The following is a 15279-nucleotide window of genomic DNA, read 5'->3' as shown; positions in this document are numbered from 1 at the left end:
AGACAAAAGACCATCCCAGCGATGGGCGCACGGTCCATTGTGAGCGATCCCCTTTGCAAATGGATCGTATGGACTGATATACGCAATACTTGTTTCTTTTTTCATTCGGATGGAACGAGATGCGAAGCAGGGTCAGAACCAAATGCTTTGACGAATGGTAGGCAACAAACCGTACCCAAGCAATACCAATACGTAGCGAACGTCTTATCCCCACCGAAAAAAACCGAAACAACTGGATCAAGCGATTAGGAAACAAAACCGGAGATCTACATGAAAACACGCGACAGGCGCAGTCCGACGAAGGTGCCGAGTGAATTAGTTGTGATTAACCGGCTGCAAGGCACGCGCAATGCTTCGATAATCAATACGCAAATAATTGTGCGTTCGAATGAATCACATCTAGACCACCACACCTGATCGTGCTCGATCCCGCTTCCGTTTCCTTTTCGTGCACGGGGCACAGCAGCAGCAGAAGAATGAAATTCTAGTCAAATGTGTGTGAGTGTGTGTGTTTTCGCTTACCTCGTGGAAGTGGTTAATTTATTTTCCCATTTTGTTGTTGCGTAGGTTTTGTTTAAGAAGCGTATCGTCGCATCCTTGCCCGCTTCCGCATCTGCCGGAACGTGTGGTGGGGGCTGCGGTGAGTGATTTAGTAAAATTGTTCCCTTCTTTAACCACTTGTTTCAAGCTGCCCATTTTGACTTTGTTAGCTTTTGTTGATAAATTTGAGTCCAATGTACATTACGGTTTGAGATTTATTTTCTGTTGCCTTGATTATGCGACATTTGATCAAAAGGCCCCTCACTACATGAATTGACGAATTGCAACTCTTCTTACTTTGTTTGCATATTTAGGTGTTCGAAAAAAAAAAACAAAAAAATTGAAACCTCAAAACCGCCGATACAAAAGTTAACCTTTATAGATATACACATCATCATGGAACAGGAGACCGATGGCGTATCCGCTGAAGTCCGTAAGAAGATTTTACCAATTTTCGTGTTCGAAAGGAAGTTGAAACGTGAAAATAAGCCCAACAGGAGCATGCACAGTGACACAATACGGGGAAGAATGGAGTGAAATTGTGCCTTTGAAGAGAAGAAAATTTAACAAAAAAAAACCACTTCGAAACAGATAGTTGGAAAACTTAGAACACCGAGCAATCCGAGATCGTAACAAGAATATTTAAACACAAGGGCGATAAACGATGTCAGATTTGCTATTTTAACGTAACCAAAACCGACAGAACTGACGGGGACGGGGAAGTGAGCGATGGGGAGAAGGAAAATAAGACAAAAGACGGACACACCTCAAGGAAAGGTGAATTGGCTCAACTGCAACTTTCACAATTTGAACAAATCGGTGACAATATTCAAGCAAAAAGTTGCAAAGAGGAACAAACCCAATCGGATATAGATTTCACAGCCAGTTAGTCCTTTTGTAGCACACCCAAAACACAGATACACATGTTAACAAAGGTTATAATGATAGAAACGTAGGAAAGGAAAGCATGCCAATATTTGAGATTTGTTGTGCAGTTACATGACGAATCTTGAACCTAACGGACATATTCTAAGTGATATCCCATCCAAAATCAAGAAACTGAGAACGGAACATCATGGTTACGTGTTTGGGATATTTTTCGGCTTGTTAAGATGTGCTTGGCCAGTTTGTGCTGAAACCCGAACGCAATTGTAACTCCGAACGTACGCAACCCGTTCTTGAACCAAGTACATAAATGTTACCGTGTGTCCGACTGACAGAGTTACAGGCAAGCATGTAAAACAGCTTGATCATGTTGAAAGATCAATAAGAAAAAAAAAAAATTTCTGTGTAGGTATCGAAGAAAGGAGAGGTAACACATCGGAAGAAACCAGAAGAAGCACATGACGATTTTCTTATTCAAAAACAAAACCCATTCGACCAAATCAACGAGTTATCGAAGCGCACGCATTGGGAGCAAGAAGCATCTCATTTGATTTACATCATTGTAAAAACGGTTGCAACGGCTATGGTCAAATCTGTTCGCGAGTGGAAATGATGAAAATGGGCGAAAAGGAGGTGTAAAAGCAAAAACGTGTCGCGATGTGTAGATGTTAAGTTTAAATTATTTATACACGATGAGAAGCGCCGATGTTGGCGTTAGGGTTAAGCAATCGGTACACGTTTAAAAGAATCTCATGCAATTGATATCCTGTGGTGTAACGGGGAGGGGGCAAAGGAATTTAGACTTAGGAAGGACACAAATACTAGGATGAGCGTAACAAAAAGGAAAAGGCGTGAGTCGGTGGTGTAAGGTTGAGAGACGCGCGCTCTAACGTTCTGGTGTGCGTTCACTTCGGAGACGATGATGATCGCGCGCGAACGTCACTTCATATACCAAGCAGTGTACCAAGCATGCATGTAGGAAACAATTTACGGTTTACGGTAAGCATATTTTAACGTCGACTATTAACAACACTTTAATTCAAATTACCAATTGGAACCAAAAAGTAACAAACAAATACACAAAACCGACACACACACACACAGAAACACCATCTCACACATATTCGCGTAAGGTGGACGGGACAAACGTAAAAATGAACGAAAAAGGTCGATAAAATGATTAAGCACTAACCACCACCAGCAGCAAGATCACCACCCGGCCGTTATGGCTCAGATATCATAAACAAGACATCAGCATAATTTAGGAGAGGGAATTTAACAAAACGAGAGAAAGGATACTATACAGATTAGAAGCTCTACATATATATACATAAAATATATATTTAAAAAATATAAGAATATTGAATAACAACGCTGTGTTTTTTTTTTATAGTGCTGACGTAAGGAAAGAAACCAGAACGAATATTTTGGTGTTTTTCTCGAATTATAATGTGTTTCTTTGTTTCATTTTATTATTTTTGTTCCATGTGTTGAGCGTTGAGGAGAAACGTTGAGTTCCTCCTTTTTCTTAAACAGTATCTTCATACCTGTATTAAACATTAAATCATTTGTTGAGAAACTGTAGAAATTGTGTAAATATGTGCCAAAAAAGAAAGAAAGAAAAAACTAGTAAAAAATAAAATGTTTGCACCCAGCTTGAAATACCAAACAGGTGAAAGAGAGTTTAGATTGCTATACCTGTCGTCCTGGTACCGTTTCTTAATGTTGCAAGCCAGGAGCAGACAGAACAGACTCCCTTCGTAGAAAGATCATCTGGCAACACAGAGGGCGTATACACATAATGCTGCTGTGATGGTGAGAAAAATCGTGGGTAATACAGATGTCCATTAGCCGATCTAGGCAGACCACCTAGAGGTAGAAGTCAGCGGAAGTGACCTACGGGCAGCGTAGCGTATTTTTCGTGATTTATTTTCATCCGTTTCTTTACAGCAGCCTCGCAGGTAGCAGAGGTCAGTGAAGGAACACCCAGGGATTAAAAAGGGTACCTTTGGTACGAAACTGATGTAGTTTGATGCCTGGTTCCTGCCGGACGATGGTGTTGCTATTAGAAGTATAAAATGATCGTGACATGTCTCGACCGACCGTCAGTTGTGCTTCGTGCGTGGAACGTAAGGTGTGGGTCTGCTAACTGCAAGGATGAATTTGCTAATAATTGTTTGTGTTGCTGCCTGGACCCAGGTTGTAACGAGTTATGTAATTGTGAATCGTGATCGCGGTGAGTAAATTAGAATAGACATTATGATTTAAACTTGAAATAAGTTTATAACAGTGATGTCATTTTTAATCCATTCTAGATTATTACAAAACAAATCAACCATCGTTTGGAGACGCACCGGAGCTACCAGATGGAACACTTTCGAATGTGCCGATTGATCCATACGAGAAGAAGCTGCTCGAGCTGTACTACTTAGTGCAGGTTATGCGTTCCTATCACCGACCTGCATACCAAGAGCCCACAACCATTCTGAGCAATCTTATCGATCGCTTAACAAAGGAAGAGTTGCGCGATGAGTTAGAACAGTTGCTATCAGGTGTCGAAGGGTTTGAGGAGGTGTTCAACATTGGCGAGTACGCCGTACGGGACCCGATCAAGGAACAGCTGGCAAACGATTTCCGACTGCTGTTCCCGATTGTGGTAAAGACGCTAAGCGGACTGCGTGATACTGGTGCAGAAAGTGACGAGATGGAGGGCACGCTGCAGAGCAAGATACGAGAAGCTTTTAACGATTTCCGAGGCCTCCTGTTGAGTGTGGTGCAGTCGGAGAGTGAAGTGTTTAATGAAATCGAAGAGCTACAAGGCACGATTGCACGAAAACCAATGCAAAACGATGTGCACTGGAACAAGGAAAGTGCTGGTTCAGGAAATACACCAAACGTAGAGGAAATGGTTTACGTGACGCAAATGCCTGCAGCATCGAACAAAGCGGTGGTGAACGATTACGATTTAGAAGCGGAACATGTTGAGCCAAGCACTGAAAGTGTAACGGAAGGCTTTCCAACTGATGTACCGTTCGACGTGCGACTTCTTAGTGACAAACATCTAGATTTTCTGCCCGACGGAAGTGATGTGAGGTACGAACTAAGCATGGGACCTGATCTGCTTTCGCAAGAGCAAGATTCCGACGAAGAGGATGACGAAACGGAGCTGATCGTGCTGACGGAAGACGCCAATCTGCATAAAATGCCGGTTGTGAAGGGTGGTGGTAAGATTCTGAAAAATTTGAGAGTAGTTTAGAACAGTGTCTGGCACCTACGTAGTTCGAACTCACTCTCCCAGCACTCTAGAGAGCAGCATCTGATGATTACACAACTGACAACTAGATGGCGCAGTGATCGCTTAGGAGTTTGTCAAAGTGAATGAGAAACGCAAAAGAAACGGGAGAATGGAAAAACACATGTTGCATTACGTGCAATCGAAAGGAAAAGTGTCGGCAGGGAAGCTGAGACGATCGGGTTGATTGTACCTTAAAGACATATTTCACTTTATGCGCATACATAAACAGAGCAGAGCAAAAGGTTAAATATTAACAGCTTTTGGGTATGTTTTTCTCTTCCTTTGTTTCATCGTTGTGATGGCAGGTAGCGGACCGATGGCAGTGTTGGTAAAAGATCCGGAAATGGCAGCACTGATTCCGCACATCATCGAGCAACTGCGCATGGAGAATGTTACACCGGAGGAAAAGGGTGCATTGGCTGAGATCTTCGATGAGCTGTGGCCTCTGATGGTGGCCGAAGCGGATCGTTTGCGCACGGAACCATAGGATAATCTAGTCCCGTTATTGTTATTACCATCAATCCCAGGATTCGTTTACCTGGATCTTTTCTTCGTGTGAATCTTTCGGTTACGTGCGCTGTTGGATCGATCAGTTGCTGTTCAGAAGCGAAAGGGAAAGGATCGTAAGAGTTTGGGATAGTACAACAAAAAGATGAAAGTCACACTGACCGTTCTTCTCTGCACGGTGATGATGATGGCAACCGAAAGTAGTCCATTGTTTTCACGAAATTGTAAGTACAACAGGCGCAGAACAGTGTGCAACAAACAGCAAGCTGATTAGATTTTTTTTCGCCTTGACACAGTGTCCGATCGGAGAAACCCTTGGACGGATGCTTCCTACCGGGAACGACTGCAAAGCTGGGGCCTTTATCCAAAAGTATTCCGATACGGTACGACAAACCATCATGCGACCATCATGGAACGTAAGAGAGCCGAGCTAAGTTGGTTGAAACGATTTGTCCGGGAAAATGAGGAAATGCGAGTCAATCTGCCAGTGACCATAGCATCATACGAGAACAGTGCACGTGACCGTCAGTACGAGAAATTTAAGGAAAAACACTTTCAAAAGATGGAACAGGAAGCACTAGAAGTTTTGTGGCAGCATCGTTAGTTTGTTACATTAGCTATGAATTGTACAAATACTCTCTAGAAGAATTTTTGGTTTAAATACATTAACATTAGTGATAAGTAAAGTAATATGATTAGTAAGGAGGATTGTATATTGGATTGTACGACGAGGTATTTGCAACTTGGTGAATGGAAATATAAACTACTAATTTAGACATTTCGGTCATTAATTCTGTTTTGCGGATATTCACTTTACACAGCTTTTTGAGCAACATTTGATAAACAGAATTTCGAAGTGCGACGACTACATAGTTATAAGTTATTTCGATTGATTTCCTCTGCACAATAAAACTTGGGAGTTATGTTTTTAAAAGAATTTTCTCTTGGTATTTCTTTTTCACATCTTACGCCATGTTATCATGTTGTATCTCCTGATAACGATCTGCTTTATTTCGATGTACATAAAATGTTCTTATTATAGTAGTATTATTCCTCTTTAGTCTGATATTGTTGTTAATTAATCATTTACTTACATTTTGTGTTTGGGTTCTAATTCGGTTTTTTTTTATTATTTAAATCATTTTGATTTTTGTTTCTTTCAATATTAAGGCTTTTAGGAATCGTTCAACCGAAGTTGGGTCCTATTTTTATTCTTCCTTCCAACTGCTGGGAGTTAGGTTCCAGACAACTTTGCTTCCCTACTTTACGATTACTGGCAGAAGGATTTTCTTGTCGAATATCGGAGCGATTACTCGCAGAAGGTCTTCCTCGTCGGGGATCGGAGCGATAACTCGCAGAAGGTCTTCCTCGTCGGAGATCGGAGCGATAACTCGCAGAAGGTCTTCCTCGTCGGAGATCGGAGCGATAACTCGCAGAAGGTCTTCCTCGTCGGGGGCCGGAGATCGGAGCGATAACTCGCAGAAGGTCTTCTTCGTCGGAGACCGGAGCGATAACTCGCAGAAGGTCTTCCTCGTCGGGGGCCGGAGCGATAACTCGCAGAAAGTCTTCCTCGTCGGAGATCGGAGCGATAACTCGCAGAAAGTCTTCCTCGTCGGAGATCGGAGCGATAACTCGCAGAAGGTCTTCCTCGTCGGAGATCGGAGCGATAACTAACTTTTCGTTCGGACATGCCACCGCTTTTATATTGTGCTGGCCATGTCTCGAACTTTCCTGTCTCCTTTCGTGTTTGATCCTGTCTGTTTTTTGTCGCCTATTCTTTCGTTCCTCTCCTACAAACAAGGATCTTATTGTTCTAGCCTTACCGGTTGTCTAGTTTGGGTTTTACCTAGGAACAAAGGACTGATTGTATTCGTCGTGTCCAGGCAAAACTTCCCAACTAGCAATTTGTTTAGTACCCTCTTTTTTACCTAGGTGGCGCTATTTTGTGTCTTGGCTATTTGCGATGCTCTGGTCGCCACAGTACTCCCCTCCTAGAGCGGTGTTACCAGAAACTGTGTGTGACTAGGAAACACCGATCGAAAGATTCCGCCAGGAAGTGGCGACGAAGGATAACACATCGATGATGGGATCCGGCGTCTGTTGTGGTGAAGCATCGGTGATGCGGTCGGGTGACGGTTGTCGCGACGCGATGAAAACGGGTACATTGGTGATGTGATCAGGCAACGGTTGTTGCGAAGCCTCGGTGATGCGGTCGGGTGACGGTTGTCACGACGTGATGAAGGCGGGCACATCGGTGATGTGATCAGGCAACGGTTGTTGCGAAGCATCGGTGATGCGGTCGGTTGACGGTTGTCGCGACGCGGGATTACGGGCGAGATACATGCGGCTGATCCAAGGAACTCCCTCAGCTGGTCGACCATCGTTGGCGTCGTATCGCGGACTATGACGGTTGGCTCCCGTGGATGAGGGCAGGAGGCTGCGAGTCGGTCGAGGGTCCGAAAGTTGATTTAGACGGCATGAGGCGCGTGTCTATGTTTGTCGTGTGTCGGAACCGAATGGTCAATCCAGGGAACTCCATCAGCAGGTCGATGATCGTCAACGTTGTATCGTAAACCAATTCGGTTGGTTCCAATGGATGTCGTCAGGCTCAGGATCAATGTGCCATCAGCGATGATGGTAGTTCGTTCGTTCCCAGGACACTCAACGCGGTTGTGTTTGTCGTTGAGCAGTGCAAAGAAAACGACCAGTAGATGATGGTGTGGCTGCGTTCGTCACGCAATAAGACGGCGTGGATAGCGTTTCCTGGGAAGTTACAGCGTCTAGTTTTGTCGAGTGTAGGGGCGCTCCGTATGTGCTTTTTGGCGCACTAATACGGCGTCACTGCGGATGACGGACGCTGTAACGAAACGGCGTCGAACGGAATGATGTCGAACGGAATGATGTCCTACGGAAAGGTGCGGACGGGATAGCGTCGGTACGGATGGTGTTTGTCGACATGAGCCGGTACACGACGATGTGTAAGGTAGCAGCATTTACGAGCCGAGGCGTTGGTACGGGGTGGTACCGGATGTTTCGTGGCTGCTGTTGTTGTTCCTCGGCTGCGGAGTTATCGCTCGTTTCTGCGTTTGTCCTTCGATGGTGGTGTTGTTCAGCACGTGGTGAAAGAAAATGGCGGCGTTCGGAAATCGTCACCGTTCACAGCGATCGTGATGATTGCGTTCATCGTGCGGGAAACGGCTTGAGGTGGTACGGCGTGTACGGACACAAGGCCAGGCGAGTACGAGTCGGCGTCGGAGAGCCAGCGTGTACGGGACGGCGTCATACTCAACAGTGTTGGTACGGGACGATGTCGGGTGAAGCAGCTTGTGCGGATCGAGACTGTACACTAACACGTACGTGGAGTAAAGAAACCGGATGGTTCCTCAGTACCCATGTTGATCCTCGATGCCAGTGGTGCGGTACCCAACAAGCCTGCTTGAAGGCTGGTGGTGGAAAGAATCACGTCGGGGTCACCAGTTTTAGGAGCTGTCCAACCGTAGTTGGGTCCTATTTTTATTCTTCCTTCCAACTGCTGGGAGTTAGGTTCCAGACAACTTTGCTTCCCTACTTTACGATTACTGGCAGAAGGATTTTCTTGTCGAATATCGGAGCGATTACTCGCAGAAGGTCTTCCTCGTCGGGGATCGGAGCGATAACTCGCAGAAGGTCTTCCTCGTCGGAGATCGGAGCGATAACTCGCAGAAGGTCTTCCTCGTCGGAGATCGGAGCGATAACTCGCAGAAGGTCTTCCTCGTCGGGGGCCGGAGATCGGAGCGATAACTCGCAGAAGGTCTTCTTCGTCGGAGACCGGAGCGATAACTCGCAGAAGGTCTTCCTCGTCGGGGGCCGGAGCGATAACTCGCAGAAAGTCTTCCTCGTCGGAGATCGGAGCGATAACTCGCAGAAAGTCTTCCTCGTCGGAGATCGGAGCGATAACTCGCAGAAGGTCTTCCTCGTCGGAGATCGGAGCGATAACTAACTTTTCGTTCGGACATGCCACCGCTTTTATATTGTGCTGGCCATGTCTCGAACTTTCCTGTCTCCTTTCGTGTTTGATCCTGTCTGTTTTTTGTCGCCTATTCTTTCGTTCCTCTCCTACAAACAAGGATCTTATTGTTCTAGCCTTACCGGTTGTCTAGTTTGGGTTTTACCTAGGAACAAAGGACTGATTGTATTCGTCGTGTCCAGGCAAAACTTCCCAACTAGCAATTTGTTTAGTACCCTCTTTTTTACCTAGGTGGCGCTATTTTGTGTCTTGGCTATTTGCGATGCTCTGGTCGCCACAGGCTCAATACCCGGTTCAAGGGTTTATTTTTATTCGAGTAAATATAATAAGCTACGTTTTTATTTAGATTGTGTGTGAGTTGATAATTTATTTTCATAAAATAAAATTGCATTACAAAAACGAAACCAAAAGATAGATGATTTTTTAAACGTAATAGTGGTTCATTCACATCGCAAACATATTGAAAGAGAAACATAATAATGACGACTAAGTATTTTCACTACACATTCAGATACAGTTTCGTGTCACATGCAGGTTTCTTTCGTCTAACTCTTTCGTATGACTATTTAAACTATTTACAGCTACAAAAGGAAAGAACACATATTTACACAAATAACACTTAGAATTTATTAATTTGCATTGCACTTAATGTTCAGGAACTATAATATGAACAAACCTAAATCATCTATCAAAAATAATTTCATTAAATTAATGCTTACTGAACCTATCGTTAATATTACGATGTACGATTGAAGTTTTACTGAGCTTACTGGCGAATCACCCGACATGCTCCACACATCTTTGCTGATCCACCCGTTTTTGCACTGACTTTGATCGATGAACGATCATTCCTTTACTTCCACGAGCAGGATTTTTTTCCTCTTCTCCGCTAGTAATCCTCGTAGCTGCTGTAGCGATTTGGAGGCGATTTCCGGTAGGCAAGATATTTCTGTTGCTTCTGTCGCTGCTGCTGAATTGCACGATGGCGGGCAGCTAACTGGAGCAGCTCATTGAAGGACGGATTTTCGAAATCGTTTGCATTCGCCGCAAAGCGCGCACCCTTCGCTGTATGTCCTGCATTCTTTTCCTCTTCCTCATCATCGTCATCGTCGTCATCATCATCGTCGTCATCGTCATCATCATCACCTAGGATGCCCATATAGTCAGCCTCATCGTCCAAGTACTCTGACGAATCTTCCTCCGTACGGGATGGCACACTTTCCTCGTCTTCGTCATCTTCCTCCTCCTCCAGACTGGGGTTTCCGATCTGTGCCTGAATGGCGGCCAAAATCCTTGCCTCCATTTCCGCGTCCTCCTCATCCTCGGCGATCGATTGTTTCGGTTTGGCAATCGAGCGCTTGTAACGTGGCAGTTCGATCGTCACTCGGATCGAGTCCGCCGACAGCTGTTTGGTGTGCACGGCGGTGCTTCTGAGCCGTTGGGTTCGACGTGTGGGTGCAGTTTTGCGTTTGTTGGTGCTTTTATGTTTTGTTTGGCGTAGATAATACTTCTGAACGATCGCTGCCGCCGTATGCAGGACACGCTGCGAGGGAGCCTCCTGAGAGACCGACGTTGCTGCGGTCGGTTTGAACTCCTTTGTGATGAGGTTGCGATCAATGTCGTTATTGAGCGTTGGTGCTTGCTCGGACTGGGTTTGGCGTATCTCCGGTGAAGCTAACAGAGCGGAGAGGATGGGATTTCGCGGCTGTCCTCGATGCCTTTGTGACTCCTCGACCACTAGCTCCCAGATACTGCCGAAAATGTGTTCAAACGCATCCTGTTCCATCGGCGAGAGCGCATCTGACTTCATGAAGTCGACGATCATTGGAAGTAAGCGCAAAACTTCCAGCTCATCGAATTCATCCACTGTGAGCTCTGTAAATTATGAGATAAATTAATGACTGTTAGAAGTTTCCATTGGAGAACATTTATTTGCAAATCAAACTAAAAAGATACGACATTTACCTTTGGATGGAAGAAGAACCGCTCCTTCAGCTATCAGATGTGTTCGGAACTCGTTCAGAACTTGGAGGGAGGATGCATCGGACGACGCGGTTTGATCTATAGGGACGCAGAATAATACAGATAAACATCGTTAGACTTGGTTTAATAATGGAGTCACATTAATATGGCATGTTTCCATGGTTACGAACGTACCTATTGCGTAGCTGGAGACATTTCTAACTGAAGATATTAAACACACAAGCATTACAACGTACATAGGTACATTCGACCACATGATCTAAACTCGCTGGATAATTCTTTCGTTTCAACAAAGGTTTGAAATAACACTTGAACTTAACAACGGTCTATAAGTAACACTTTGATCACAGCACTTGCTTTAGTAATGTTTCATCCTTTCGCGTGTTCTTCACTTGTTACAATAACTTTCGCTCCGTGGTAATGTTATAAGGACGAAATCTCGGAATGAACTGATAGTGGTACGACCGGTGACAAGCGTTTTTAAATATCCTTCCCGAGCGCTCCCATCACATCTTCTACCCAAATCCCATGAGCAAACTCACGTGCCTTCTATTCGCTTCGCATCGCACTAATTGAGGAGCCACTGGGTGAGGAATGTTTCGCTTTTACCCGTGCGTCCTGACGCACCTTCCATTCTGTACCTTTCTCCCTCATCCTTACGGCTATCGTCTAGCGCGACGTTTGATTGTTTGGTTTCGTATTTTTTCGACTTTTGAAACATAAGTCGACGATCGAACCTGCGCGATTGACGTTGGATGTGTACGGTGACCGTCACCAAATACCCCTGAAGGTTTGTAACAGTCTGCGCCTGCCACGCCGGTATAAGACGAAGGTACACCGGACTGTGGCGATGGATGTCTGCGTGTCTACAGCCAGGTCGGATGTAAACGTCGCCGGAAATAGTCGGGGCGCCGGCTCGTGTTTCGTTGCGATAGGAGTTTCTTCGGCCAGCTAACTTCCTGTGCGGAACATGTGCAACCCCTTTTGGGCTAGAAACGCCAAACAACCTCGCCGAGCTTAAACAATGGTGGTGCCGTAGCTTTTTTTTATGAATGCACTCAGAGGACTCAAAAAAAAAAGAAGAACCAAACCCTTAATTATGGCACCGATCACGACCGATCGTCGTTTTTTTTTTTTTTTGGTTAGCAGTTTGTGACTATTGCTAACATTGGTTCCGGTGCCCCGGTTCTTAAACTTGTTTATGTTGTGCGTTTGTGACATTGTGCTAATGGTGCTAAAAGCTCCCTTTGCGCCTGGGGATTGGCGTCGAATGGGCGCAGTCGCAGCACGGGAAAAGGGGTAGTCCGGATAAACAAACACGGGAATCTAACGATCGTCGGGACGGAGCGTTGCGAGATGGTACATCATTAAACGATAAGAGTGTTTGATCCTCGGGGCAAATGTGAAATGGCTAAGGTTAGCAGTGAGGTCGTTAGCATGCTGTACCGAAAATTTAACGGAAATTATGTCTACATACGTAACTGAGTTAGTTTAAGCTAAACATTGATATGTAGCAACATTCTTATTGCACTTTTTGGTTTATTTATTACAAGTTCTAGTCGGTCTTGTCATTTGACTCTTTATTTTATTTGTTCCGTTTTGTGTATTTTCTAATCGATTCGTTGTAATTGCTTGAGATTTAAAAGTTTATTATGTGCAGAGGGTGATATGGATTTATCTTGAAGTAATATCGCTGATTAGATGGCAGATTTGTGGACATTTAAGTAATTTGCACCAATAATTATTGTATCGGCATGCATTTCTGCAATGAAGTTCTAAAGTAAGTTAGTTTAATTATTTTTTATTTGATAGTTATTTAAAAGCTATAAAAAGGATTCAACTTTTTAAACAATTCCTTAAAAATACCAGACGTACAGTGAAATCAGTCGACTTTTTGTTGGTTATTAGGGCTAGGAGACATAATTAGTATGGTTCCAAGGGCACATTTATAGCTGTAAAAAAGCGACGCTCGGTAACAGCAACCACAAATGGGTTCGTTTTCTTTTTTAACCAGAAGCAAAACATGCTGCTTTTACGCTCGCGTGCAGACGTCGGGCACCCGGGGTTTTTAGCCGGGCCCGGTCGTTCATTTACCCCATCTAGGACGAAATGATGATTCGCACTGTTGGCATGAACGAACACTGTCTGGGAAAAACCCCAGTCATCGTACAGCGTCCACCACGGGCATTGAAAGAGTGCTCCACCCACAGACCAAGGTAAAGGTAAAGGTCCTTTAATTCATGCTGCAGGAGCAACGAATGCTCGGGAAAGGTAGAAGGTATGTGCGTCACCATGGCAGACATGACGCCCGAGCGTCCATAACCCTTCTCCTTTCCACCTGCTGGCGATGTGCAGCGGCAGTAGAATGTCCTCCGCCCCCGGGCAGGGATAATCGTTAGATGGTGAGCCAAAACAAAGAGCCAACTAACAAGCAGCAGGTCGTGCTGGTCGGGCCTAATGCGGGCGAGGTGTAGCAATCTATTCTTTAGCTTTTATTACCCCCACTTGAAAACAGTTCCAGCCCATACCCCGGTGCGAGAACAAACGATCGTAGCAAGTGTTGACACGGTATTACATAGCAAGAGTGGTATTTGTAAGAGCGATCGCACGGGACCTGCGGGAACATATTAGCCCCGCATTCCAGTTGCCAATCGAGACATAAAATCACTTTCCCACACGCAGCAGGTGGATTATGGCACCGAGCATAATGCTGGCCATTGTTGAGTTTCTGCGCGTTACGTAAGCGGTCATTATGATTCGCACATTAGCAGGCCGCACGTACGCCGAGTCGAGACAAGGATATGAAGGAACGGGCGGAAGAGCGTTGGGAACGAAACGAGGTTTTATTGAGTGTGCAATTAATTCACCCGCGGAGCGATCGGCAGAAAGCCAACCTGTCGTTTGGGACCGTCCTGTGCGACGCTGGCGTAGTAATCCTGCCAATGATCGGCCCGGCTGGGCTGGAACTCGTACGACCCGGAGCTTGTCGTCAGCTCGATCGCGGACACATCCGCCAGGCTGTGTCGGTGGGTATGATAGGATGATGGTATCATTGGCTGGGTGACGTAATTGAGCTCGGTTTGTACGATCGACGCCGGGGTGGCTGGTTCGGGCTCTTCAGAAACGGGCGCAAGATGATTGGTTGGTGTATTAGTAGGTGAAACATCGGGATCGTTACTAACGGAAGGCTCAATAGCTTGCGGCGGTTCTGGTAGCTCCATCATATCAGTCGTTTCAGGCACCTCTATCAGTTCTTCAGTTGTGGTATTCATCTCCTCGTCAGCCTCTGAACCATCCGCCCGCAGCGTACTTCGAATTGTTCTCGGGGGACTCACCTTTGGACGCGATCTACTGCTTATGGCCGTACCTTTCCTAGGCGTGAGTTTTTGTTTCCTAGAAGATGGACGTTCCAATTCATCTGCTAAAACCGTTCCCTAGTAGAATCAACAACGGGATGCAACCAGAATTATAAACTTATCAACACGTTTCTGGCTTGTTCGATCGTTGAAGTCTTTCGTTACCTACCGATCCGTTTGCTGTGCTTGGGATGGGATCAGAAAAAATGGTCGGACGAGGCTCAATCACGCCCGAACCGGATCCGAAATGTGACGCACCATGTTGCGGAAAGTGTACCGGGAAAGGAAACACGGCCATCGTCTCAAACTCATTACCGGGCGGTCGAAAAGGAATCTTGATGTTGATCGAGGACCCACCGGTCCAGTAGGGTGAGGCGTAACCGTACGCCCCGTAGAATGCGTCCAGGGCGGACGGGTGCCCAACGTCAATCTTCACAAATCCAGATCGTCGTGGACGGTCGCTGTCATCGTCGAGCGAGTCCACCAGTGTAAGGCCAGTTAGCAGACCAAGCAGACCGAGGAACCTTCCTTCACGACGTCCACTTTTGAGCTTTTTGGGAGCATCCCCGGTAGAATGAAGTGCTTCTGGCGTGGTGGATTCCATCGTCAGTGCACATTCGGGCAGTAAAAGCACGGACAGCACTAGCGGAAACAAACTACAGTAACGCATTGTGGCACAAACTTCCGCAAGCGACGAACCTGAACTG

At 45.6% G+C, this 15279-nt stretch overlaps 4 protein-coding genes across 4 annotated transcripts; 2 read left to right on the top strand and 2 right to left on the bottom strand.

Moving 5' to 3' along the window:
• Nucleotides 1-3582: 3582 nt before the first annotated feature.
• Nucleotides 3583-5207, top strand: LOC128718751 (uncharacterized). Its single transcript, XM_053812369.1, has 3 exons — nt 3583-3661; nt 3741-4649; nt 5026-5207. The coding sequence occupies exons 1-3, from the start codon at nt 3583-3585 to the stop codon at nt 5205-5207; spliced, it is 1170 nt and encodes a 389-aa protein (XP_053668344.1).
• Nucleotides 5208-5372: 165 nt separating this feature from the next.
• LOC128709380 (uncharacterized) lies at nt 5373-5831 on the top strand. Its single transcript, XM_053804378.1, has 2 exons — nt 5373-5451; nt 5524-5831. Exons 1-2 carry the CDS (start codon nt 5373-5375, stop codon nt 5829-5831), a joined length of 387 nt encoding a protein of 128 aa, XP_053660353.1.
• Nucleotides 5832-10122: 4291 nt separating this feature from the next.
• Nucleotides 10123-11870, bottom strand: LOC128718750 (probable serine/threonine-protein kinase fhkB). The gene is made up of 4 exons (XM_053812368.1): nt 11858-11870; nt 11391-11417; nt 11199-11294; nt 10123-11108 (listed from the first exon to the last, which is right to left on the bottom strand). Exons 1-4 carry the CDS (start codon nt 11868-11870, stop codon nt 10123-10125), a joined length of 1122 nt encoding a protein of 373 aa, XP_053668343.1.
• Nucleotides 11871-14074: 2204 nt separating this feature from the next.
• Nucleotides 14075-15242, bottom strand: LOC128709056 (uncharacterized). The gene is made up of 2 exons (XM_053804041.1): nt 14742-15242; nt 14075-14650 (listed from the first exon to the last, which is right to left on the bottom strand). Exons 1-2 carry the CDS (start codon nt 15240-15242, stop codon nt 14075-14077), a joined length of 1077 nt encoding a protein of 358 aa, XP_053660016.1.
• Nucleotides 15243-15279: the final 37 nt, after the last annotated feature.

The sequence above is a fragment of the Anopheles marshallii genome, chromosome 2 (genome assembly GCF_943734725.1).
Source record: "Anopheles marshallii chromosome 2, idAnoMarsDA_429_01, whole genome shotgun sequence".
Taxonomy (NCBI): domain Eukaryota; kingdom Metazoa; phylum Arthropoda; class Insecta; order Diptera; family Culicidae; genus Anopheles; species Anopheles marshallii.
Note: the sequence above shows the minus strand (reverse complement) of the source record. Positions and strands in the feature narration are given on the sequence as shown.